This window comes from Mustela lutreola, chromosome 4, assembly GCF_030435805.1.
Source record: "Mustela lutreola isolate mMusLut2 chromosome 4, mMusLut2.pri, whole genome shotgun sequence".
Lineage (NCBI taxonomy): Eukaryota > Metazoa > Chordata > Mammalia > Carnivora > Mustelidae > Mustela > Mustela lutreola.
The window spans coordinates 34,222,861-34,249,143 of NC_081293.1; the positions used below are offsets into that span (position 1 = coordinate 34,222,861).

Here is a 26,283-nt window from a genome sequence, read left to right on the forward strand (position 1 = left end):
GGTCTCAGAACCGCCGCGCTCAGTGTCCGAAGCCGGGAACCTCCCCCTGCCGCGACGCACAGGCGTCGCACCCCTCCCCCGCCCCCAGCTCCCCTTCCCCTGGAAGGAAAGTTCCAAATCTACTTCCCCCGGCCCACCCGCCCGCTACCCCGCGCCCAGCCCAGCACCGCGCGGCACCCGGACCTGGGAGGCGCTGAAAGTTAAGGTGAGAGGTGTGCGTTTGTTTCACTAGAATGAGAGGTCGGGTTTATTTTATACACAAGTTACTCGTTTTAAAAAAACACCATTTTGGTCATTTTTTTTTTACAGTGAACAATTATATATACACACATTATAAACAGTTTGATATAAAACACAATATCTACAGTCTACTTACATTTAATTAACCTGCTACTTCCAGTTCATCTGTGATTAATTTTAGTCACCGACGAGTCAGTTTCTCTGCTTGAATTGCCCTGTACTATTCCCTTAACACCTTGGTCATACAAGGTACTAAGTGTTAGTGCAAAACAAGCATTTAAGATTCTTATCAACTATATCTCTCTGACAAAAAACAAAACAAAACAAAAACAAAAAACACACACACACATCCCCTAGACAGGAGCTCTGAGATCATATTGGATTTAAGGCAGTATAAGAATACAATATAAAAAGTAAAGGAAGTTCCTTTTAAAATATTCCAAGGCTGCCTGAAATGTGGGCCCCTTTACCAAGGCATACCTCTGGATCTGAGGTGCCCTTTTGCTTTTCCATTAAGTGGGATGTAGATACAGATTAAAAAGTCATTCAAGAAGATTTTATTAAAATCTTTAGTTATAACTTAAAAATTTAACAAACTGTTCAAAATTGCTTTTTATAAATAGAAAAAAAATTTACTTCTTTAAAAGGGGGGAATTTAAACAGTGAAGAGTCCCTTCATCATATAACCTACAATCAGTACATAAACCATTTAAGTCAAAATTAAGGTTTCAGTGTAAGTTTGCTGCTTAGCCAGCCACTAAATATTTCAGATTTCCAGAATACCAGAAAATTATTCCCTTTCTCATAGCTTTTCAGTACGTCTATGGAGATTTTCTGTAGCAAACGTTGGTCCAAAGTCCAGTTTTCTGCATGTGCCAATGTCAGTGATCATCATCCAGCATTAAAATAGCCTTTATCGCCCTCAATGTCCACTTCCTGATCAGAATCCTCTGAAATCTCTGATTCAAGGTCTTCCTGGGAGGCAGGGGAGGGTGAACATTGAGAGCTATCCAAAGCACCTTTATTCTGCTCACTGGGCAAGTCTTGCCTCTGATCACAGGGATTGTCCAAACTTTCCAGTTCTTCTTTTTTATTGCTTTGAGGGTTCTCCTGAATGAAAGGAATGAAAGTGGAAATTGGTAGGCTTGTGAAATATGAAGACATAAGAGACATAAATCAAAATGTGTTTTCATTCTCTATCACCTTTAAAATCTTTAGTTTATCTATTGCTTTCACCTATATTCTTTATTCAGAAAATACATACTTGTGCTTTTTTGTCATTTTGGAAGAAAAGTGCCTGTCATATCAAAGAAAGATCATTCTCTTGCCAGATAAGAACAACCAGTCACAAATATAACTAACTGTATTGTGTCAAATGTACAGTTAGCTCCAGGCCATCCTCATGGTCTCAAAATTCTTAAAAGTTTAGAGGAAGGAGAGATTAGATCACTACAAGTACACACTATCTTCATTCTTCAAGTATTTTTAAACCTTGCAGGTTAACAGGGTCTTCCAGACATTTAAAAAATATGAATGCTAAGTAGTGAATTAAGGGAAAGTTTCAAAATTACTAAATTGAATCCTTTATCATCCATTTTCTGGAGTAAATTTATAAACTTAAAAATACGCTTAACGAGTTACAAAATCATGGCAAAGGTAAAAATGCAGAACTGGAAGAATGCTGCCAACTGCAAAGGGAGGAAATTAACTACAATTAACTTAAAATCCAGGGGATATTTCTGGAAACTATATTGCCATATTACAAAGGAACAACCTTTTTTCTTTCTTTCTTTCTTTTTTTTTTTTTTTTTAAAGACTAGATACAGAGCACAAGCACTGGAGAGAGGGAGAAACAGGCTGTCTGCTGAGCAGGGAGCCCAACGTGGGGCCCCATCCCAGGACCCTGGGATCATGACCTGAGCCGAAGGCAGACACTTCAACAATTGAGCCACCCAGGTGCCCCAGGAACCACTAGTTTAAAAATCCCTGGTAAACTGCAGTCAAGACTTTGACCAAGAACTGAATAAGTGAGTGAATTTTTAATTCTGTTTGTCTAAAATAGACATAAACACTACAAAGAAATATTCCCAAAGGGTTTTTTATAGCAAGACTATAGAATAATATATTCACCAGGCTTGCAACTAAGTAACAAATAGATGTACAAGGTCAGATTGAGAGGGAATCTACAGATTTTTAAATCATGTTAAAATAATGAAATTATGGGAAATTTATTTTCTGTCTCAAAGTGCTCTTTGTGATATGATCTTATTTCTAATGAAAAAGTTATAATCACCAAATTTAAAAATGCACACTGCTTTCAATTTCCCCACTCGTATTATGGTTTTCAAAAATATTTTATTCTAATCTCTATATACACTAGCAAATGAACAATTAAAGCAATTGTCAAATAACTTTGGAGAAGACACCCACATTGGAACATCAAAAGCAGATCTTTAGATTTAAGTCAATTGAGGTTTTTCAAAAACTGAATTAGCCTTTACTTTTTATCACATCTTGCGTAACAAGGTCATTGGAAAAAAGACTGTTAGTAACTTTAAACTACTTTCCAAATAGGCTTGTATATTCTCTTGTGGGTCTAATACTCATTTTAAGAGCTGGAATTAGATGGGAAATAATTTTAAACTCTTTGATATTTAATTCTTCTTAAAAAAAAAAAAAAAAACAGTGCAAACAAGACTTAGAGGTGTTTATTTCCTTATATTTACCCTTGAGCTCTGCCTGGTTTTATTATGGCTGTGTAAATAAAAGAAACAATTTTCTCCCAAAGATAACTGCTTAAGTCATTTACTGTCAATTACTTTATCTTTCCTGCGTTAATTAGATAAACAACATATGGGGTTTATAAAACAATTAGCCCGGAGTTTTACCAGCCAGTGTGTGAAAACCCAAGCATAATTGATATAGCAACTGCATTAGGTGCTTTTAGCATTACTGCCACCTGAGCAACTCATCCTGAATTTCAGCAGGGCTATTTGCCTTTTTAATCAAGGTGAAGAGGTTAAATAGTCTCTCAAATGACTTTTGCATACAACCCATAACAGGCCCCGCATTGAGATAACATGATAAAAATATTTATTTCCCTAGAAACAGAGCCATGTCGATACCTGTTTCAGTCTTCTCCATTTAGCGCGTCGATTCTGAAACCAGGTTTTAACCTACAGGAGAGAGAGAGAAAAAATACTTGCCACGAACCCACGCGACATGGGGCGTCACGTTGAAGCTGCTGAGCCACTGTCGAGCCGGCCGGAGCTCCGGGCATTGGACAGCGCGACGCCGCACGCCCGAGCGCACGGTTGGCGACACGTCGGTCTTCCGCCCCCGACCCCCGCCCCAGGCCTCTGCCCTGAGTCCCGCAGGCGCGCTCACCTGTCTCTCGCTGAGCTGCAGCATCTTGGCCAGACGCTTTCTCTCGGGCGGAGAGAGGTATTTCTGGGTCTCAAACTTCTTCTCCAACTCAATGGTCTGGTCGTTGGAGAACCTGACCTGGCCGCCTTTCCTTTTATGCAGAGGCCTCTGCAAGAAAGGGCTCCAGAGCAGGGGTTTGCCTGCGGGCAGCGAGAGCAGCGGTTAGGGACAGCCCTGGAGCGGCCAGGCTCTGGAGGTGACAAAGGGGAGTAGGGGACGTAGAAGGACACTCAGCCAGACTTGTTCGCATACAAGGACCCAATACGTTCGCACCAAGACACATGCATACCCGAGAACCCGTAGGCACACACACCGACACAGCATAGGCACGTAGACCGCCTTGTTCACTCACAGACGCACACAAACAGCCATCACACCCACTGCTGATTTCAAACGCACAAATCTTTGGAGCCCCAAGATAACAGCCACTATAAACCGAGCCTAAAATACCACGACACTCTTCAAGAAGTCACTCTCGAGTTTCTACAGAACTTTTTGCACCTCCAGGCACTCTCCCTGGTGAGCCGCACTTTCCAAAGACCTGAGTGCGTGTCTTGGGGAGGACCCGGGCTGTTCCACTCCCCAAGGCGTCCCGACCAGGCGCCGCCCAAGGGACCCTGCTCGGGAGGCCCTCAGGCCCGGGCGCCGACGTGAGGCCGCTCGCGGAGCTTCCAATCCTGGTCCCAGCGCTCTGCGGCCTCCTCTGATTTCACACCCGGCGGCGGGGGCGGCCAGTTAAAGCTACCCCGTGGGCTATGGCAACATTTCCGTCAATGTGTTTCCTGTTGGTCTATCTCGAAAAGCCCTTTGCTTCCTCCAGCGCGGTCCCAGCAGTAACCCAAGGAAACGCAGGGCGCGCTCTGTGAAAACGTTCGCCCCAGGCCCGGCCCCGCTGAGGGTCCCGCTCCCGCCCCAACAGGCCCAAAGAGCCACGCCGGGGCCACCGCACCGAACCCTCGAAGCTGGAACCAAATAGTCACTTTAACAAGAAAAAAAAAAAAGGCTAAAATATAATCCCCTTCAAATCTTAACTATGAGGAAGGAGGTTAGAGGGCTGAACTAGAGGCCGCGTTATTAACACGAAGGCATTAAAATGTTAGTTTGTCTCTAGGGTCCCCACGGAAGCTGCCAACAGCAGAGAGTAAATTTAAAACCCTGGGGGCCCAAAGGAAAAGGAGCCCCGTTTCTTTATCTCCCCCCACCCAGGGGGCCTTCAGATGCCAGAGCCACCAAGGGCCACCCAGAGTGCGGATCACTGTTGGCTTATTTCTTAGGCCCATCGTTGAGGGGGCAAGCCTCGCGAATACCATATGCCCTAGGTGTCTTGGCTGCCTTTCCTACTTCAAAGACAAGTCTGTCAGTCCGTCGGTCCGTCGGTCTGCAGGCCTGCCCCCAAACACTTTGAAAGCTAGCATTGTTGTTGTTGTTGTTGTTGTTGTTTTTTTCCCAGATTTTGCTTACGTCAGGCTTCAGACTAGTGCAAAACAGCTTCGGGGAGGGGGGGAAAAAAAGGAAGCAACTGGTTATTTTAGCTGCCATAAAGTCACATCCCACACAGAGGAAATGAACAATATCAGAAAAACGGATCCCGGCTATCAGAAGTCGAGTGTTTCCTGAATTTGTCTGTATTGAGGATGTCGATAAAATAATCAGCAGCGTGCACTACTCCGGGGGAAGGGTCTGCTTCATGCAGCCAGGAAAACACTTAACAGCTTCTGAAACCAGATTTACTCCTATCGAGAACTCAAGATTTCCTGTATGAACGGAAAGGGTCAGGCTCTTTCACTGCACAAGCTTGTTGAACCAGGTCCAGCCTTGTAACCACCGGGGCCCAGCAGCTATCCCTACCCCGCAGAGCTGGTCCGGGGCGCCTTGGCACTCCCTTCCCGGTCCCTCCAGCTAAGAGGACCCCACCCCGAGCGACCCGCGCGCCCGGGGCTGTCTTCGGCCGCCAACCTCCGGGGCCGTGCCAGAGGTCTCGCCCGGGCCCGCGCGCCCCGACGCCTGCAAGGTGCAGGAAAACCAATCTGAGTCATGGTGCGGTCAGCCCCGGCCGCGCGCCACTGGGGCCCGCGCCTCCTGTCCCCGCGCGCGCCCGAGAGCCGCTTTTCGATCGCTTTTGCCACAACTTTCTATTGCCTCCCCCTCCGCCCCCGCCGCCTCCTGGACGCTGCCACCTGCCGGGTGGCGCCTTCCTCGCCGCCGCCGCGGCTCGGCCCCGCCATGACCCCGGCCGCCTTACCCAGGGGGTCGTGGCGGAGCAGGGCGTGCGTGTAGTCGTTCACCGTCCGCGGGAAGGGGTACAGAGGGCCCCCGAAGCCGCCGGGTCCGTAGGCGGCGGCCAGCGCGGCGGCGGAGTGGTGCGAGAAGGCGGGGTGGATCGGCGTGGGCTCGTACACCGGGGTCCGGTAGGAGGACACGAGGCTGGTGAAGGAGGAGTTGGGGGACGGCAGCGTGGGGGCGGGGGTGGGCGCGGCGGGCCCGCGGCCCAGGATGTCCTCGATGTAGAACGGCGTCGGGTGCGCCGGCTGCAGCAGCGGCGTGGGCGCGTACAGCGGCACCCCCACGGCGCCCGCCGCCGCCGCCGGCCCGGGGTGTGGGTACTGCATGGCTCCGCTGCGCTCCGGCCCCTCGGAGAGCTGGAGGCCCGCGCAGCGGCGCTACATTTATCCGCGCTCCGCGCTCCCGGCGATAGGCTCTGCTGGCCACGGGGTGGGGCCGCGCTCTCTGGCCCCTTCCTGCCGCCGGTCCCTGCGGCCAATGGCGCGGGGCCCCGGGAGCCGCCTCCCGCCCCCACCCTCGGCCCGCCCCCGCCGGCCGAGCTCCCGCCCCCCGGGACGCGCTCGCCTTAGGCTCCAGGGACCCTGCGCCTCGGTGCCCGGCTGTCGCCGCCGTCGCTCCGGGCGCCAGGCACCCTGGCCAGGAAAGCCCTCGAAGGAAGCCTAAGGCCGCGTGCGTCGTGGGGAGACAGGAAGAAAGTAGCGCCTGAAACACGGACTCAAGTAGTCCCAGCTCCTGCCGGGAGGCAACTCTGCCGAAACTCGGGGGGCACTCGTCCGGGCCCGGGCCCAGGCTGGCAGTAGCCGGCCCCAGGCTCGGGGCAGCTAGGCTTGAGCCGGACAGGCGGAGAGGCCACCGGCAGAGTCGCCCCTTCGCCGGCCTAAAAGTATTCTCCCTGTCGGCGCGCTCCCTGGAGTAACGGTGGCACTGGCTGTTGCCTGGGGCATCTCCGGAGCTCGTAGCGGGAGAGTGCCCTGAGTTCCTGGAGCGGCTCCAAAGAGAGAGCTCTAGCCCTTAGCTACGTCCCAGTTGGCGTAAGGACGACGAGACTTCGGGTGCCCCGGGCTCGTGGCCGCTCCAGCCCATTGCATTTGTGGGCTCCCCGCACTCGGCCACTTCCATGAGGTCGCTGGCAGAAGCCGCTTTGGGAAGGAATCAGGGGAAAGCCTGGGTCTTACAGTGCCAGGTAGAAGTTGTGCAGCCTTCTCCGCCCCGATGGGAGTTGCTCTGTGTCCCCTATCCCCGGGTCCTGGGGGTCGCAGCTGCGCGCAGCACCGCTTTCCCGTTTTGCACGTGTTTTCTATTGAATCCGTGGCTCTACGCCTTGTGGCCTCGGCTCTGTGCAGCTCCACTCGCCTGAGGGCCAAGGGGGCATTTTCTTGATTGACGCCCTCCTGCGGTAGTCACACCTCGCGGTGAGCAGTTTCTGCTAAGGTCCTCCATTAATCATGGAAATACACATTTCCCAGCTTTTCCTATTGAGATGTTTTATTTACATCTTGGAACAATTTCACCAACTAAAGAGGGGTCGCCGACGAAAGAAGAGTGAACTGGAAGCCGGCTGGCCCGCATTCGAGTTTCACTGCGCACATTTCTGTTGAGCAACTACTATGTGGCAGCAGTGAACAAGACAGATGTAGTTCCGTTCCTCACGGAGGCAGGAAACAAATTTTAATGCTGTGACTTATGTGTGTGCTAGGAAGGAGAAGTACATAATGATCCGAAACCTAATAACCAGGGACGTCACCTAGCTGGGGGAGGGGGCGTGTTAAGGAACGGAAAGTACTCTCCAAGGAAGTGATGTTTGAAAAATGAGAAGTTGTCAAAGAACCTAGAGAGGGACGAATATTCAAGGAATAGCATGTGAGCGTTGTCAGTGCAGCTTTGGTCAATCATCCTCCCAGAACTTTCTGAAAATCTGAAACTTAGCCTAAAGTCTCCTAGTCTTTTGGGGTTGGAGTCATAGGCATCTGATGACAGACGAACACAGTGAATGTAATATGCTATCATTTGAGGTAAAATGTTAGGAAAGAGTTGGGGTATTTATCTGTGCCTTTGTTCTATTAGGTAAACTCTATCTGGAAGAGGACACCAAAAACTAGTAATATCGGCTGTCCGTGAAGAGAGAGGTGGAGTTGAAGGAAGAACTTGCTGTATACTTTATGAATATTTGGAGAATTGAACCATGTGGATGGGTGACCTACTCATAGCATAAGTAGGTCCTGGAAGAAGTGGCTGATTCTAGGTCTGGGGCATGGTAAGTACAAGGTGAGCTCAAGGCATCTTGTGCTAGAAACCACAGAATGAAGACAGACCCACCCTGATGAGTCTTCCATTGGCCAAATTTGAGGTACTTTAAGTATCAGAAGCACATTTTGGATTATAACACATTGAATGTAACAGTTCATAGTCTCACTCTCCATAGCTCAGAGAGAGAGGGATGGTGGATGGTAAAGCTGGAAGGATGCCAGCTAACAAATTAAAAACTTTGATAAAATTTTTTAAATGTAATAATTCAACCATCAAGTGAGTGGTGTCTGAGTGGTTCAGTTGATTAAGCGTCTGCCTTCTGCTCAGGTCATGATCTCAGGGTCCTGGGATCGAGCCCCACGTGGGCTCCCTGCTCAGTGGGGAGTCTGCTTCTCCCTCTCACCCTCCCTCTGTGTTCTCTCTCTCAAATGAATAAATAAAATTTAAAAAAAAAAAAGGACCATCAAGTGAAACATTGTTGAGGATGAGGATTTTTGAAACCTCTCATAATATCACACCAACCGATTAGATTCTGGATTTTTAAAAAGAAAGCCATGAAAGACAATTGGGAAGCTAAAAGGGTAAAACTGAAAATGAATTGTAAATTAGATGACATAAGTATTGTGAGTAAAATGTCCTCATTTTGGGGACGTGTGGACTGAAGTAGGGGTGAAGGTCTTGACATCCGTAACTTTCATATAGTTCAATACATACACACAACATATATATACACAAACCATTATACACACATGTACAGATAAGGAGATAAAACAAATTAGAAAATTATTCATTGGTGAATTTAGGTGAAGAGTATACTGATATGCATTGTACTAGTCAGCTTCTTTGTAGACTTGAAATTTTCCAGTATAAAAAATTTTTAAAGTATGATTTTAGATATTAAAGAAATGAAAGCAGACTCATTTTTTAAGGTAAAAATTATTTGAATTATTTGTGAAATCTGCGTACAAGTTCGGGTAGTACATTGTCCCTGGAAGCCATCATGGAGGCCTGTTTACAAATCATAGGTCCCTCTGTGGTCCGGTCTGATGTTGTGCCCATTCCACCAGTTAGTGGAGAAGTCAGCCAGGTGCTGGAATACTGTGAAAGCCAAGTGTGTTCTGTGTACCAAGGACAGAGACATGATCTGGGGACAAAGAAAGGACAATTATTATCCAAAGCTCATAGGAACCTTCAGAAGTTATGTTTGGCTCTTCAAAGATTAGGACCTCAGTGAACTAACCAGGTGACTGATTATTGTTTTCTTCACAAAATGTCTTTCCCTCATCTTTGTTTTTCTTCTTTTCTTGCCCCTTCTACCTACCAAGCAATTGAGGGGATCAGTTCGTATAATGCCCTTATAGCAAATCACTAGCCATTAAGTTCTATCTTCAAAAATAGTATGGGTTTGTAGCTTATTCTGTGCATGACTCAGCCACCAGGCAAAAAAAGAAAAAAAAAATCTAAATCTACAAACCTTCCAAAAATAAATATTAAAGTGCTAGGAAAATAAACACTATTATAGGAAAAGGAAGCATCATCCCTTTCTTTAATTGCCACAGACCCTGGGAGTTAGATGGAGATCTTAAAAGGCATTGATAGAACATTCCAGCTCTGCTACATAACGCTCACCAGCAAGTTGAAGCACTTAATTCTGTTAAGCTATATAACACCATCTCTTCTAAATCCAGTCATCAGATCCATGTTCATTTTACTATAGTTAAAAAAAAAAATTACAACCACATTTGTGAATGTCACATTTATTGAACTACATAATTTTTAATATCACTTGTGTAGGTTTTATAGTTTGTTTTATTGTTTTAAAAGTCATTTGGGGCTCTAAAAGAACTAGGTTTTTCCGAAGTTGTCCTTATAATTTTTTTTCACACAGTCAGAACTAATAAAACAAAACTGTTGTAGCTATTTAATTCAAAATCTCTTGGAGTTTCAATATTTTTTCTCTGCTGGATACTAAAACCAATAAAGCTACATGAGATTTTAATTATATTCTGAATTAAACAAGACTCTGTCCAAAAATTTGGCACCATTTATTTTAGTCACTGCTACTATAAAAGAAACTAACCTTTGTAGGGAGAGAAGGTGAGTCTTACCTCTAATTTATCTAACTTTGGTAATTGTTTTGAAACTTCTTTTTTTTTTTTTTGGTAGCAGATGAACAGTATGTTCATTAAATGCATTAGGACAAATAAACTTTACAAATAGACAAATCAACTTATTTTCAATAATTAAATATACATAGAGGTAAAACTTCAAATTAGCTAAAGCTTGAAAAAGCATCAGGGCGCCTGGGTGGCTCAGTCAGTTAAGCGTGTGCCTTTGGCTCAGATCATGATCCCAGGGTTCTGGGATCAAGTCTGGTATCTTCAAGGTCCCTGCTTAGCTTGAAGGCTGCTTCTCCCTCTCCCTCTGCCTCTACTCCCATCTCCCACCCCCTCATTCCCCACTTGTGCTCTCTGTCTCACTCTGCTCTCTCTCTGTAAGTAAAAAATCTTTTTTAAAAAGTTCTCATCACAATTGGGGTGCCTGGGTGGCTCAGTGGGTTAAGCCACTGCCTTCAGCTCAGGTCATGATCTCAGCGTCATGGGATCAAGCCCCACATCGGGCTTCTTGCTCAGTGGGGAGCCTGCTTCTCTCTCTGCCTCTGCCTGCCTCTCTGCCTGCTTGTGATCTCTGTCTCTCTCTCTCTGTCAAATAAATAAAACCTTAAAAAAAAAAAAAAGTTCTCATCACAAGAAAAAATTTTTTTTAAAAAACATCAGTGGGGGGCACCTGGGTGGCTCAGTGGGTTAAAGCCTCTGCCTTCAGCTCGGGTCATGATCCCAGGGTCCTGGGATGGAGTCCCGCATCAGGCTCTCTGCTCAGCTAGGAGCCTGCTTCCCCCTCTCTCTCTGCCTGCCTCTCTGCCTACTTGGGATCTCTTTCTCTGTGTCAAATAAGTAAATAAAATCTTTAAAAAAAAAAAAAAAGCATCAGTGGATTTTATTATAGCAATTTGGTTCTATTTTTACTTACAGTAAAAGTTTTATTACCCTCAAATATTGGGATGACTAAATCACTTATGTCACATATCAAATCATTGTATTACATTTAACTTAAAACTTGACAAAATCTAATTCATGTTTTAGGGCTTTACTAACTTGCAAAATGCTAATGAGATTAGATAGAAATGTCTCACCTGTGTCATGGCTGGGATCAGAGCTCTGGAACACATGGGTAATAATCACCATGACATCGCTTTCATGATGTCTGCATTTCACATACTATGAAATACTTACTCTAACATACTTAGCACCATAATGTAGGTGTATTGATCATGAAAGGTTTGGTGAAACTTATACTATTTATTTGTCTAATTAGAAAAGTAAGGAACCCTAATAAAAAGAGAACCCAATTTTTTTAATGGCAAAAGATCTGAATAGACATTTCTCCAAAGAAGACATACAAACAGATGGAATGCCTGGATGGTTCAGTCAGTTAAGCGTGAGACTTTAGGTTTCTGCTAGGGTCATGATCTCAAGGTCGTGGATTGAAACACCCCCACTGTGTTGGGCTCCACACTCAGTGCAGAGTTTGGTCGAGAATCTCTCCCTCTCTTTCTCCCTTCCTTGCCTTTCTCCCTTCCCTGCCATGTTCTCCTTCTCTCTCAAGTAAATAAATAAATAAATAAAATCTTCAAAAAACAAATGGCCAATAAGCACATGAAAAGATGTACTATGTCACTACATATGAGGGAAATGCAAATCAAAACCACAATAAGGTACTACTTCCTACCCACTAGCAGAACTATAATATATATATATTTTTAATCAGGAAATAACAAATGTTGGTAAAGTTGTAGAGATTTGGAATCTCCATCCATTGCTGGTGGCAACATAAAATGAAGCAGCTGCTCCAGAAAACAAACTGACAGTTCCTGAAAAGTTTAAACATGGAGTCACCACATGACCCAGTCGTTCCACTTCTAGGTACGTACCCCCAAAAATGAAAATAAATGTCCATACAAAAACTTGTACACAAATGTTCATAGTAGAATTATAATTCCCAAAAAGTGGAAACAACCCAAAAGTCCTTCAACCAATAAATGGATAAATAAAATGTGGGGCATCCTAGCAATGGAATATTTATCCTTTAACTAGGATTTTGTACCTCTTAACCATATTCCTTCAATTCCCCACCCTGACCCCCTACCTCTGGTAGCCACATTTTTATTTCTTTCTCATAGAGGTGTTTTGTTTTGTTTTGCTTGGATTCCACATGTAAGTGAGATTATATAGTATTTGCCTTTTCTTGTCTGACTTTTTTCTCTTGGCATAATGCCTTCGGGGTCCATTCATGCTATCACGAAACTAAGATTTCCTTAATTGTTGTGGCTGCATAATATTCCCTGTTTATCCACTCATCCACTGACGGACACTTAAGTTGTTTCCATGTCTTGGCTCTTGTAAATAATGCTGCTATGAACATCATGATGGTGCAGATATCCTGTTGAGGTAGGGTTTTATTGTCTTTGGATATAGTCCCAGAAAAGGAATTGCTGGATCATATAGTGGTTTTATTTTAAATTTTGTGAGGATCCTTCATACTGTTTTCCACAGTGGCCATACCAGTTTATGATCCCACCAACAATACACAAGCATTCCCTTTTCTCCATATCTGCACCAGCTTTTTTATTGTCTCTTCTCTTCTTTAAGATGGTCATTTTAACAGGCAGGAGGTAATAGCTCATTGTGGTTTGAATTTGCATTCATTCCCCTAATGACTAATGATGTTGAGAATCTTTTCATGTACCTGTTAGCCTTTCATAAATCTTTTTTGTAGAAATGTCTGTTCAGGTTCTTTGCTCGCTTTTAAAGGGGATACTTTGTTTTTTATTATTAAATCTTATGAATTTGTTATATGTTTTGGATATTAACCCTAGTCAGATATATAATTTGCAAACTTTTTTTTCCCATTCTACAGATTGTTCACTTTGTTGATGATTTATTTTGCTGTGCAGAAGCTTTTTGGTTTGATGTTGTCCCACTTGTTTATTTTTTATTTTGTTTCTGCTATGTGAACACTTTGCTATGTGAAGGAAGCCAGAAAAAAATATCCCTGATGAACACAGATGCAAGAATCCTCAATAAAGGGCATCTCCATGGCTCAGTCAGTTAAGTGTCTAACTCTCAATTTTGGCTCAGGTCATAATCTTGGGGTTGTGAGATCAAGCCCAGCATTAGGCTCACCACTGGGTGTGGAGTCTGCTTAAGATTCGTTCCCTCTCCCTCTACCCCTCCTACACCCTCCACCTCTATCTCTTAAAAAAAATCTTCAATAAAATACTAGCAAACCAAATAAAATAATATATTTTAAAAATCATTCACCACAATCAATTGATTGATTGATTGATTGATTGATTCCTGTGTTGCAAGTCTGATTCAATATTTGCAAATCAATCAACATGCTACATCACATGAATAAGAGAAAGGATAAGAATTATATGATCATTTTTTTAAAAGATTTTATTTACTTATTTGACAGAGAGAAATCAAAAGTAGATGGAGAGGCAGGCAGAGAGAGAGAGAGAGGGAAGCAGGCACCCCACCGAGCAGAGAGCCCGATGCGGGACTCGATCCCAGGACCCTGAGATCATGACCTGAGCCGAAGGCAGCAGCTCAACCCACTGAGCCACCCAGGCGCCCCTATATGATCATTTTAAGTGATACCAAAAAAAAAACCAAAAAAACAAAAAAACATTTTACAAAGTACAACATCCATTCATGATTTAAAAAAATAAAAAAGCCCTCAACAAAATAGGTTTAGAAGGAACATACTTCAACATAATAAGAGCCATATATAAAAAACCCATAGCTAACATCATCCTCAGTGGGGAAATCTGAGAGTTTTCCCTTAAGATCAGAAACAAGACAAGGATGTCTCTTATCACTTTTACTCAAATTGTACTGGAAGTCCTAGCCACTGAAGACAACAAAAAGAAATAATAACTCCAGGTCAGTAAGGAAGAAGTAAAACTTTCACTATTTGCAGGTGACATGATACTATATATAGAAAATCCAAAGAACTCCACCAAGATAAACAAATTCAATGAAGTTACAGGATACAAAAATTAATGTACAAAAATCTGTTGCATTTCTATACACCAATAATGAAACAACAGAAAGAGAAATTAAGAAAACAATTTGGGGGGCAGGGAGATGTTGGCTGGTTCAGTTGATAGAGCATGCAACTCTTGATTTTGGACTTGTGGGTTTGAGCCCCATGTTGGGTGTGGAGATTGCTTATAAATAAATCTTAAAAGGTTCCTAGGTGGCTCAGGTGCTTAGTTGTCCAGCTCTTGATTTGGGCTCAGGTTGTGATCTCAGGATCATGGGATTGAGCCCCAAGTCAGGCTCCACATTCAGCTCAGAGTCTGCTTGTCCCTCTCCCTCTCCCTCTTTTTGTCCCCCAACTTCTGCATGTTCTCTTTCTTTAAAATAAATAAACCTTTTTTAAAAAATAAAAAAAATCCTTAAAAAGAAAATAATCCCATTTACAATTGCACCCAAAATAATAAGATACCTAGGAATAAACCTAACCAAAAAGGTGAAAGACCTATACTCTGAAAACTATAAAACACTGAGTAAGGAAATTGAAGATGACACAAAGAAATGGAAAGACATTCCATGCTCATGGACTAGAAGACCAAATATTGTTAAAATATCTATTACTCAAAGCAGTCTATAGATTTAATGCAATCCCTATCAAATACCACAAGCATTTTTCACAGAACTAGAACAAACAATGCTAAAATTTGTACAGAACCACAAAAGACCCCAATAGCCTAAGCAATCTTGAAAAAGAAGAACAAAACTGGAGATATCACAATCCCAGATTTCCAGATATACTACCAAGCTATAGTAATCAAAACAGTGTGGTTCTGACACAAAAACAGACATATAAATCAATAGAACAGAATAGAAAACCCAGAAATAAATGCACAACTATATGGTCAGTTAATCTTTGACAAAGCAGGAAAGAATATCTAATGGTAAAAAAAAGTTCTCTCCCCTCTTCTTTTTTTCTTTTTATTTACTTGATACAGAGAGAGTGCACAAGTAGGGGGAGCACCAGGCAGGGGAGGGAGAAGCTGGCTCAGTGGAGCCAGACGTAAGGCTTGAACCCAGGACCATGACCTGAGCCGAAAACAGACACCTAATGACTGAGCCACCCAGGTGCCCCTATTTCCATTTTTTTAAATTTTATTAACTTTTTAATGTTAATTCCCGTATAGTTAACACACAGTGTTATATGAATTTCAGGCATATAATATAATGATTCTGCAATTCCTTTTTTTTTTTTTAAAGATTTTATTTATTTGAAAGAGAGAATGAGCAGTGGGGAAGGGCAAGTGAGAGGAAGAGAGAGAAGCAGACTCCTCACTGAGGCAGGAGCAGGATGCCAGACTAGATCCCAGGACCACAAGATCATGACCTGAACTGAAGGTAGACTCTCAACCTACTGAGCCACTCAGGCGCCCCTAAAATAACATTTTTAACAGAATGTATCTATGAAGTGGTCTTTGCCAGTTTCTCTTCTTTCTCTTTCTCTTTAGGGGAAAATGTCCCAAGTGAGATCTGCTACCATTGTTCCTGCTCAACCAAAGCCATTTACTTCATCAGATACTATGCTGAGCCCAGGTAAAGCAACAAGATCTTCAGCTTCCTTCAAAACAAAAGCTTTCGAATAAAGAGGTTAGAGTAAATCTAAGGCAATATCAGATCAAATTTTTATTTTCCTAGGTCTCTTCAAGTACACATTGGGGAAGTATCTTAAAGGCATAAAGGGTGACCAGATAGACTGGGAAAGACTCTTGACTGGCAAGGGGCAGAAGAAATGGAAGTAAGCATATGATTATTTTGTTTAAGACGAGTAGAATAGGAACAAAATAAGTACACATTTGAAAAGGAAATCACTCTTGAACTCACTTCCACTATTTGTCTGACAAGTTAGACAATGTTAATGTGAGATTACACTGAGTCTGCTCCCACCGGGGAGATAGATCTACAAAAAAAAAAAAAAAAAAAAAAAAGAGATAAACCACATAACTTCTCTTGAACACATCCAAGAGCTAAGGTTTCAGGTCAGCCAAATACTCTCAGGAGAGACAGACCTTCCCAAGGAGACACAGGGAAGAGCCGTAGCTGACACCAGATACCATGTATACCTGTAAGAAGAATTCAGGTAGATTTTTAATATTAACTGCTAAAGGCTTACTGTGAGGTAACAAGAAGTGTAGAATCCCTGAAAGTGCAGACACAATGGGAATTTATACCCACTAGCAGGCTCTTCTCAGAATTCACCAGGTGCTTCAGAGAGACCAGAGGCAGAGATGCAGGCTTGGAAAGGGAGCAGCCATCACTACAAGAAAGACATGGAGCTCTGCCCAGACCCTACTTCCTTAGAGTCAAAAGCCCTAGGGAGAAGGGCAACACCCTTGCAGGGAACAGGCGAAGACCACAGAAGACCACGGTGATTGAGATAAAGGTAAAAAACAAACAAACAAAACTTCTACTCCTAGGGGAAGGGCAGGACACTCTTCCCTGCAAAGAACCTGCAAAAGATGTGGGCGATTTGGCTACCCTCAGGATCACCGAGAAGACCCAACTCCCCCAAGACTTGGGGCGTAGGGCCCGCTTAGGAGTAGGGCTGGACCTGCACAGTAGAAAACCTTCCTCAACCTCCACACCTCAATCCTCCACCCACCAGGAAACCCCAAGAATCAAGGAATAGCATCCTTCCATGGTAGAAAGACCCTTCAAGGGCTCAGGACCACAGGGAAGGCTGCACAGACAGGTGGGCCTAATTATTTTTCCTATGAAAATCGTATCTTTTTTTTCTCTAGTTACTTAAAAGATTTTTTTCTTTATTGTTGGCGTTTAGCACTTTAACTGTGGTGTACCTCGGTATGACCTGATATTCATCCTGCTTGAGATTTACAGAGGTTCAGTCATTCTCTCTCCTTTCTTTGGAGGCTCTAATTATATGTCTGTTAGACCTTTTCACCAGACCATTTTTTTTTGTTTCTTGTCCATTTGTCTTGTTATGCTGAAGGTAACTATTTTCTTGTAACCTGTCATCCATTTTTTAATACTCCCTTTAGCTGTTCAGCAAACTAAGCCCATTTTGTTTATAATTTGTTGTATTTTTCAGTTCTAGAATTTCCATCTGATTTTTTAATAATTTCCAGTTATCATCCAAAATATTTCATGTCTTTAAATTCTTTAAATGGCTGATTTTGAAAGATCTCGTTTTATAGCTCCATTTGCTGAAGTTTCTGTGATTTGTTTCCATTATCTTTCTTCTTTTGGTCCAGGTCTATCTCTTTGTATACAAAGTTATTTTTCAAAGGACTATTACATAGCTGTGCTTTATGAGCACAGGTGGTACACATTTTTATTTTCATTTATTTATTTTTTTGAGAGAGACAGAGAGCATGTGAGTGGGGGTGGGGTAGGGGCTGAGGGAGAGGGAGAGAGAAAATCTTTTTTTTTTTTTTTAAAGATTTTATGTATTTATTTGACAGAGAGAAATCAGAAGTAGATGGAGAGGCAGGCAGAGAGAGAGAGGGAAGCAGGCTCCCTGCTGAGCAGAGAGCCCAATGCGGGACTCAATCCCAGGACCCGAGCCGAAGGCAGCGAGCGGCTTAACCCACTGAGCCACCCAGGCGCCCAGGGGAGAGAGAAAATCTTAAGCAGGTTCTGAGTTTGGCACGGAGCCCAACACAGGGCTCAATCTCATGACCCTGAGATCATGACTGAGCTGAAATCAAGTTGGATGTTTAACTGACTGAACCACCTAGGCATCTCTACACATTTTTAATTTTTGATATATTTTTAAAAGATTTTTATTTATTCATTTAGCAGAGAGAGAGAGAGAGAAGCAGGGGGAACAGTAGAGGTGGACCATTGTGGAGCTCAATCCCAGGACCCTGGAATCATGACCCAAGCCAAAGGCAGATGCTTAACCAGCTGAGCCACCCATGTGCCCCTTTCATATGTTTAAACTGTAGCATTTGTTTAAGAACTTTTTTTCTATCTGCTAATTAAGTCTACCAACAATTAATGCCACTATGATTCAGCTACATCACCTTGAGTCAATAGAAATATTTTGAATGGATATTTAGGTCAAAATCACATAACAAAAAATGAATCATTTTAAGACTTATTGTGGTCAGGGCGCCTGGGTGGCTCAGTGGGTTAAAGCCTCTGCCTTCAGCTCAGGTCATGATCCCAGGGTCCTGGGATCGAGCCCCGCACCGGGCTCTCTGCTCAGCGGGGAGCCTGCTTCCTCCTCTCTCTCTCTGCCTGCCTCTCTGCCTACTTGTGATCTCTGTCAAATAAATAAATAAAATCTTTAAAAAAAAAACACAGACTTACTGTAGTCATTTCTCAATGAATAATTATGTTGTATACCTGAAACTGTTACATGCCAGTACCTCAATTACAAAATAAAGAGCTTTAGGTACTTTATTTTTTTAAAGACTTTAACAGAGAGAGACACCGCGAGAGAAGGAACACAAGCAAGGAGTGGGAGAGGGAGAAGCAGGCTTCCTGTTGAGCAGGGAGCCGGATGTGGGGCTCAATCCCAGGACCCTGGGATCATGACCTGAGCTGAAGGCAGACGCTTAACAACTGAGCCACCCAGGTGCCCCTAGGGAATTAAAGTACATAATTAATTAGCATTTACTATAGTCACAATATTATTTTTTGCCTTGCAATTTCTCTTTTTAAGACTTTATTTATTTGAGAGAGAGAGCAGGAACAGGGGGAAGAGGGAGAGGGAGAAGCAGACTCCCCACAGAGTGGGGAGCCTGATGTGGGGCTCGATCCCAGGATGCTGGGATCATGGAAGACAGACCCTTAACTGAGTCCTATATTCACAATATTATATGATTATCACATCTATCTAGTTCCAATAAATTTCCAACATCCTAAAAGAAAACTCCATATTTAGTAAGTAGTCACTCCTCTTTCCCCTCTCAACCAACCGTGGCAATCGCAAATCTGTTTCTATGAACTTAGCTCTTTTGAATACTTTGTATAAAAGGAATCATACAATATACAATATATGAACTTCTGCATCTGAGTTCTTTCACTTAGAACTATATTTTGGGGGCACCATCTGGCTATTGTGATAATGTTTCTGTGGACATTTGCATCCACATTTTTTTCCCCAAGATTTTATTTATTTGACAGAGATCACAAATAGGCAGACAGGCAGGCAGAGAGAGAGAGAGAGTGAGAGAGGAGGAAGCAGGCTCTCCGCTGAGCAAAGAGCCCGATGTGGGGCTCGATCCCAGGACCTTGGGATCATGACCTGAGCCAAAGGCAGAGGCTTTAACCCACTGAGCCACCCAGGTGCCCCTGCATCCACATTTTTTGAGTGGATTTTTTTTTTAGAGGGTTTTTTGTTTTTGTTTTTGTTTTAGATTTATTTGAGAGAGTGAGTGTGAATCTCACCAATACATGTTCTTTTCTGTTTTTACTCTAGCTCTCCTTGTAGATATGAACTGGTATCTCGGTGTGGTTTTGCTTTGCATTTCCTTGAAGACTACACACATTGCTTTCATGATTCTGTCTTCAACTTTTGACAGTTTGAATATATAATGTGTCTTGTTGTGGGTCTCTTTGAGTTTCTCCTGTTTGGATTTATTGAGTTTTTGAATGTAAAGATTCAACTGTTGTAAAGAATTTGATAAGTTTTCAGCTTTTTTTTTTTTTTTTTTTTTTTAAGATTTTTTTGGTCAGAGACAGAGCACAAGCAGTCAGAGTGGCAGGCAGACGCAGAGGGAGAAGCAGACTCCCTGCAGGACAAGGAGCCCAATGAGGAACTCGATCCCAGGACACTGGGATCATGACCCGAGAGCCAAACGAAGGCAGCCGCTTAATTGACTTAGGCACCCAGGTGTCCCTCAGCTATTATTTCTTCAAGTATGCTTTCTGCCCATTTCTCTCTTCAGGTACTCCCATTTTGAGAATGTTGGTATGATTCATTGTGCTCCACACGTCTCTTAAGCTGTGTTCATTTTCCTTCATTCTTTTTTCTTTCTGCACTTTGCATTAGACAATTCAGTAACAGCTTCAAGTTCACTGGTTCTTTCTACTACCTGTTCACATCTGCTATTGGAAGCTTCTAGTGTTGTGTGTGCTATCATTTCATTTTATTATTTTTCAGCTCAAAATGGCTGAAAAATATCAAACTGATATGGCTTTTTTAGTTTACCAAGTCTCTATTTGTTGAGACATTGTCCTCCTGAATTCCTTTACTCTATGAGGATATTTGAGACAGCTCATTTCAAAATGTTTACTTCGAAAGGGGTGGTTTGTGTTAATTTTTTTTTAAGTGGGCCATACTTTGTTTCTTTGCATACTTCTTAGTTTTTTGTTAGAAATTTTTAGTATTAGGCCACCTGGGTGGCTCAGTGTTCAACTCTTGGTTTCAGCTCAGGTCATGATCTCAGGATTGTGGGGATCAAGCCCAGCATTAGCTTTGCTGTGTGGCTCCAATGGCTTGCTACTTTTCTAAATGGTTTTCGACTCTCAATTCTTTGACTTTGGTAGTCTCTTTTTGCTTGCATTCAGCTAGTATTACTGCTGACAGATTTCCTGGAATGCCAATAACCAAATAATAAAACAAAAATTAAAAAAAAAAGAAAAAAAATCCGTCTTTGGGGGCGCCTGGGTGGCTCAGTGGGTTAAGCCGCTGCCTTCGGCTCAGGTCATGATCTCGGGGTCCTGGGATCGAGTCCCGCATCGGGCTCTCTGCTCGGTGGGGAGCCTGCTTCCTCCTCTCTCTGTCTGCCTCTCTGCCTACTTGTGATCTCTCTCTGTCAAATAAATAAATAAAATCTTTAAAAAAAAAAAAAAAATCCGTCTTTGTAGACTGTTGGAGCACAACTTCAGGGCTTAGCTAGGCCATTTAAAATCAGCCTTAGCTTTCACTTTCTGCTTGTGCTGAATGTAGGGATCAGTCAGCAGTAGCAAAAGCTACTTTAAGTAGCTTTAAGTTTATAAACTGGCCTGGACATGAGTGGCTTTCTCAATTCCCCGATATACATTGTCTTTGAATGGCCTAATTTCCTTAAGAAATTCTCTCCTGTCTTTTCCCTCTTAGGTTTTAGGCACTCCTTTATCTTACCTCAACTATCATCTTTTGCTGCAGGTAGTAGCCTGTTGTTCATTTGCCTTATCATAGTTTTGAGAAATGCTTGCTACTTTTCCACCTTGAGTTGTGAATTAGATGAAAACAAAGGCAAGTGCCTTGCTTCAGGCCTTCAGATTGCCCAGACAGAGTAATTTTTTGAGATGAAAAGATCCTCTTCGCCCTCAGGACGAGTGAACAGGGTTGCCCTGCTCTGAGAATGCGGGTTGCTGTCTTTAAGATCACCACGGAGCTGGGAAGGGGGATGGAGCAAGGGCAAGTAAAACACCAAAAAAATGTCTTAGTTTTTAGCTTGCCTTCTCTTGACCGAGCACTAGGTTGCTATAAACCTAGCTCTGACAAAGTTGTTTCTGAATGTTTTGCCTCAGGAAGAATAAGTCCTTGAAGCTACCTACCTACTCTATTTTTGCTGATGGTTATTTTTTGAGTGCTTGATATTGTATACCAAAAATTGTAGAGTTAATTTAAGGTGTAGGATGTTAAAATTCTCCAGTGATTTGGGGTGCCTGGCTGGCTCAGTCAGTGGAGCTTGCGACGACTCTTCATCTTGGGGTTGTGAATTTGAGACCCACACTGGGTACGGAACTTCCTTAAAATAAAAAAATTCTCCAATGATTTGTTTTTCCTTGTCAGTTGCATTAGCATTCCTAGATAATTTCAAAATGTCAGGAAACAGATGACTTAAAGCTGGACATCAGGCCCTGTGAGGACCAATCTCTTTCTCACTAATCTTATACTAAGGTGTAGTCCCTTAGAGTACGACTGAAGGAGCCTGGGATGTTTACCAAGGTGCTTTGTCCTAGATGGTATCTGTGTTAAAGTGTATTTTAGGAATTTTGGAACAACTTGCTAAACTCTGTAAAGATACCCATTGCCAAATAAGAAATAATAGGGCAAACAAGTCAATGTAGAAACTAAATTTATTAATGGATTTACTGAAGGCAGTTTATTTTGTTAGATATTATCCATAGCTTATGTTGACATCTGATTTTGCAGAGAAATTGTATCATTATTTTTATTCAGGTGACTAATACTTCTGCAAGGTAAATTTAGTTCCTTAAAGTAGCACATTTTCTAATTCTCCAATTGGGCTTGGCTTTACTTAGCTACCACAGTCAAAGTCAAATGTCTCTAAATTTATATACTTAACTTGACGAAGGCATAAAATTTTTTCTTTGCCTCTATTCCTTCTAAGTGTGCTTGCTCTTCATGCTGAAAAATCTCAACTTCCAGAAATTTGGCTGCTAGATCAAAATTGTCAGGAACCTTCCAAGCGTTAAGATTTCACTAAAGAAAAATATACATATACATATTTTATTATATACAAAGTACAAAGTTTCATCAGATAAGCAAAAGAATATAAATTATAGTCATAATTAAGTTTCAAAAGGCCCTTAAATCACTGGGACCTTCTGCATAACATATAGGCCACACAGCCATTAATCAGAGTTCTTGGTGGTTCTCCCATAAGAGTAATCTATATTCTAGAGAAGCTGGCTATTTAGAAACTCTGTGGGGGTTAATGGGTTGGGCCTCATAAAGGAATACTTTTACATCTGGGAGAAACAAACTAAAAATATTGAAGGAAGGACTACTTCTAGAGTTTATTGTTGACAATAATTTTAGAACCACAGAAAGTGTTAAAGACTTCTAAGTAAAATTCACACTATCTCATAATAAGAATGGATACCATTTTGTAGCTCTACAAATGGTTTGGTCACAAATGAAAAAGGAAAAAGAGCTAAGAATGCAGAATGGAAAAGTCTAGGGAAGGAGGCAAGCAGATACACATAATTCAATCATAGCAAGAAAAGTACAAAGGTGGTCCTTCCCAAGACTGAGTTGGCAATATTTACCTACATAAGTCAAAGCCTAGAAGGAGAGTACAACTTATATATGTGTGTTACCTAGTGATATACAAGAAAAATATTTTTCCTTTTTTAGGAAAGGGCTATTTTATATCAAAAACTAAAAATACATATTTACTCAATGCAAGTCCCAAATAAAACCCAAATTAATACACAGTGAACTACAGGCATGACAGAAAAATGAGTAGACATAGTAAATCCAACTAATTTACAGTATAGCCTTGATATTGTCCATTTGTTTTTCATCTGTACATAAGGCTCAAATCCTGGAGTTATAGGTTTTATTTTTTATTTTTCTTAAAAACAGAATCACCGATCCTCAAGGTAACTAAAGATTTATCTGGTTTCGTAGAGGTAGTCTGCTCCGTGTAACAGAATGCTCTGTAGTTTCTTCCACTTTAGACTTCTCCACTGAATTAATGCCTCTGTTTTCTTTGTCTTTTGCATGTGATTTTTTATGCTATAGACATAAGGGGAGAAATTAAGTCAATATAAAGTAACATTTGATACATACTAGCTACACTCTATTTTCAAAGTCCTCTGGGTTATAGGCAAGAAATTAAGTGTGGAAAAGGTTTGGCACAAATCGGAGCCAAAAATTTGTTCAGTAGGTAGAAATGAATGTCTTCTTCATCTTACCATCAATGGAAGGAGTGAGGTGAATGAATTACTAATTTTCTGCATGATTTTCCAAGGCATAATTATAGACTTTACTGTAGGGCAATGGTTCTCAACAGGGAGCCATTTACCCCCTTCCTCCAGGAAGGTATCTGGTAATATCTGGAGACATTTTTGGTTGTTAAAACTAGGAGGCGCTACTGGCTTCTAGTGTGTAGGAGTCAAGGATGCTGCCAAACCTCATACAATAAAAAGTCCACCACAACAAAGGATCACCCAGCTCAAAATGTCAATAGTGCTGCTATGAGAAAGCCTGCTCTAGGAAAACAGACATTTAGTATCTTGCGAAAAAGGCAATTCTATATTAAGCAGAGAATCTGATATATGGCTACCTCAAGACATTTTTTTTAACTGTGTTTTACCTTTTCTCTTAAACTGATTTCATATTTCTCATTTAGGAATTATATTTCATTGGAATTCTCATATTTGCCCATAGAGAGCTTTAGGAGACTAATGACATTCATTGCAAAAATAATCTTCATCATCATCATCATCATCATCCATGCTGAGAAAAATCATAAACCAACTTCAGAATTTCAAACCCAGAAAATTTCCCCACATGAAACTGCTGCAGGGAGAAAATCATTTCAGACTTCAGCTGAAGGTTTAAAATCCAATTCCAAATCTTTTCTGGTACTGTAGGGACTTCCCTGCCCCAGCTGAACCAGTAAGCCTAGCCTTTAAAATGTCCTAAATGATAGTAAGGAAAGGATTCCGGCCAGGGGATTAAGTAGTCACAAGGGTTTTCTTTTCCTAATTTTTCTTCTTTCCTTAACTTTAAAGATAGCAGAGAGTGTTGGAAAATGAAAAGAAATATATTTAGTAAAGAATAAAGCAAAAGGTAGGAAGGATTTGGGGATAAAATTACCTTGAGGGGAAAGAGAGAACAGTTTAACAGAAATTAAGGTAGAAGTTTTAACAGCTTAAATCGCAGATGGAGGGTCTTTAGGCCTTGGTGGGAAAACCTGCAAGTCTACGAGGTTACAAGAACATAAACTTATCACAAGCAACATTTCAACTATAAAATGTAGACATCAGTGTCTTACGTGAGAAGATCATTTCATCATAGACTGTGTCTAGGCTCATTTCTTCAAAATAAAGGGAAAGATGCCGGGCAGTTTAAAGTGCGGTGCTCCTAAGAGTGTTGAAAAGGAGTTAGAAAAGGTCACAGGATTTAATTGCACAAGATCAAGGCAGGTGAGGAGGCTCAGGAAACATGAGAGAATCCTTAACAAGAGAAAAGCCTCAGGTAGGAGAAACTAATATAAACTGAGAGGCCTTCAGTCTCTGTCTTTTAAACCTCTTAGCTTTCAAAGTCTGAGTATGAGCAGACACAGACTCCAGGACTTCTGTGTCAAAGGTGGAGGGAAGAGAGAACTGCTCTCAGAATCCACGGTGCGCATACAGGAAGTGGTAGGGACTTACTGTAATAGCTAAAGAGTGCTATCTGAGGATGGAGATTAAATTAAGCTTTGCCTTTAATGTTCCTACAGAAAACCCCTCATCAATGATAATATTCGTGTAAATAATATAAATCAGACAAGCTCAAAAGCTATCCCAAAGGAATGACAAAATACTTTGCTGATGCCTTCCCATTCAGCAGCCAACGGCAGACGTCTGTCAGATGTGGAAAGCGGACGTGACAGGACAGAACCACATACCTGGAAGAATGGAATCCCACCACTTGATGAACAATCCACACCAGCATCTACAGATGGTTCCTGACTTGGAGGCTCTTCAACAGAGTGCCCTAGAACTGACTTTTCTTCATCCACGGCCTAAAATGAGAAGGCAGATGAGTGATTAAGTCCAAGGACTTAAAAATCTTCACAAAAGGGGGCGCCTGGGTGGCTCAGTGGGTTAAGCCTCTGCCTTCGGCTCAGGTCATGATCTCAGGGTCCTGGGATCGAGTCCCACATCAGGCTCTCTGCTCAGCGGGGAGCCTGCTTCCTCCTCTCTCTCTCTCTGCCTGCCTCTCTACCTGCTTGTGATCTCTGTCTGTCAAATAAATAAATATAATCTTAAAAAAAAAAAAAAAACAACAAAACTTCACAAAAGGAAGTGCAGCTTTCTTCTTTGAAAATAACACAATGTCCATTGTGTAAAAGTTAAACCTCAACCAAATAAGTAGGAAGTCTATAAAATAATGGGGATGCCTGGCTGGCTCAGTGGTGAGAGTATGGGACTCTTGATCTCAGAGTCTTAAGTTCGAGCCCCATGTTGGGTGTAGTGGTTACTTAAAGAAAAAAACTCTGAAAATTAAAAAAGAAAGAAAGAAAAAGAATCCCAAATATATTTTCTCACAGAGACATACCTATAATAA

The 26,283-nt window shown here is 42.2% G+C and overlaps 2 protein-coding genes and 1 long non-coding RNA gene across 3 annotated transcripts in view; 1 reads left to right on the top strand and 2 right to left on the bottom strand.

The window, feature by feature from the left end:
- Positions 1-245: 245 nt before the first annotated feature.
- On the bottom strand, positions 246-6,416 carry HHEX (hematopoietically expressed homeobox). Its single transcript, XM_059169452.1, has 4 exons — positions 5,909-6,416; positions 3,628-3,806; positions 3,366-3,416; positions 246-1,350 (listed from the first exon to the last, which is right to left on the bottom strand). Exons 1-4 carry the CDS (start codon positions 6,273-6,275, stop codon positions 1,132-1,134), a joined length of 816 nt encoding a protein of 271 aa, XP_059025435.1. The 5' UTR covers positions 6,276-6,416; the 3' UTR covers positions 246-1,131.
- Positions 6,417-8,017: 1,601 nt separating this feature from the next.
- Positions 8,018-25,628, top strand: LOC131828652 (uncharacterized). The gene is made up of 3 exons (XR_009352526.1): positions 8,018-8,203; positions 15,806-15,890; positions 25,454-25,628. It is a non-coding gene; the product is annotated as an uncharacterized LOC131828652 (long non-coding RNA).
- The window catches only part of KIF11 (kinesin family member 11), a 41,886-nt gene continuing 37,919 nt past the window's right edge, over positions 22,317-26,283 (bottom strand). The window contains exons 21-22 of the mRNA XM_059169447.1: positions 25,622-25,738; positions 22,317-23,742 (exon numbers count right to left, since the gene is read on the bottom strand). Of these exons, the coding sequence (XP_059025430.1) occupies positions 23,611-23,742; positions 25,622-25,738 (249 nt within the window). The 3' untranslated portion in view covers positions 22,317-23,610. The remainder of the gene's footprint in view (positions 23,743-25,621; positions 25,739-26,283) is intronic.

Bases quoted from the DNA above. Each gene is read 5' to 3' on its own strand.
- HHEX (XM_059169452.1), bottom strand. From the start codon at position 6,275: ATGCAGTACCCACACCCCGGGCCGGCGGCGGCGGCGGGCGCCGTGGGG. The intron at 3,417-3,627 runs GTGAGCGCGCCT...TCTCTCCTGTAG, and splicing joins TGCAGCTCAGCGAGAGACAG to GTTAAAACCTGGTTTCAGAA. The intron at 1,351-3,365 runs GTATCGACATGG...CCTTTCATTCAG, and splicing joins AATGGAGAAGACTGAAACAG to GAGAACCCTCAAAGCAATAA.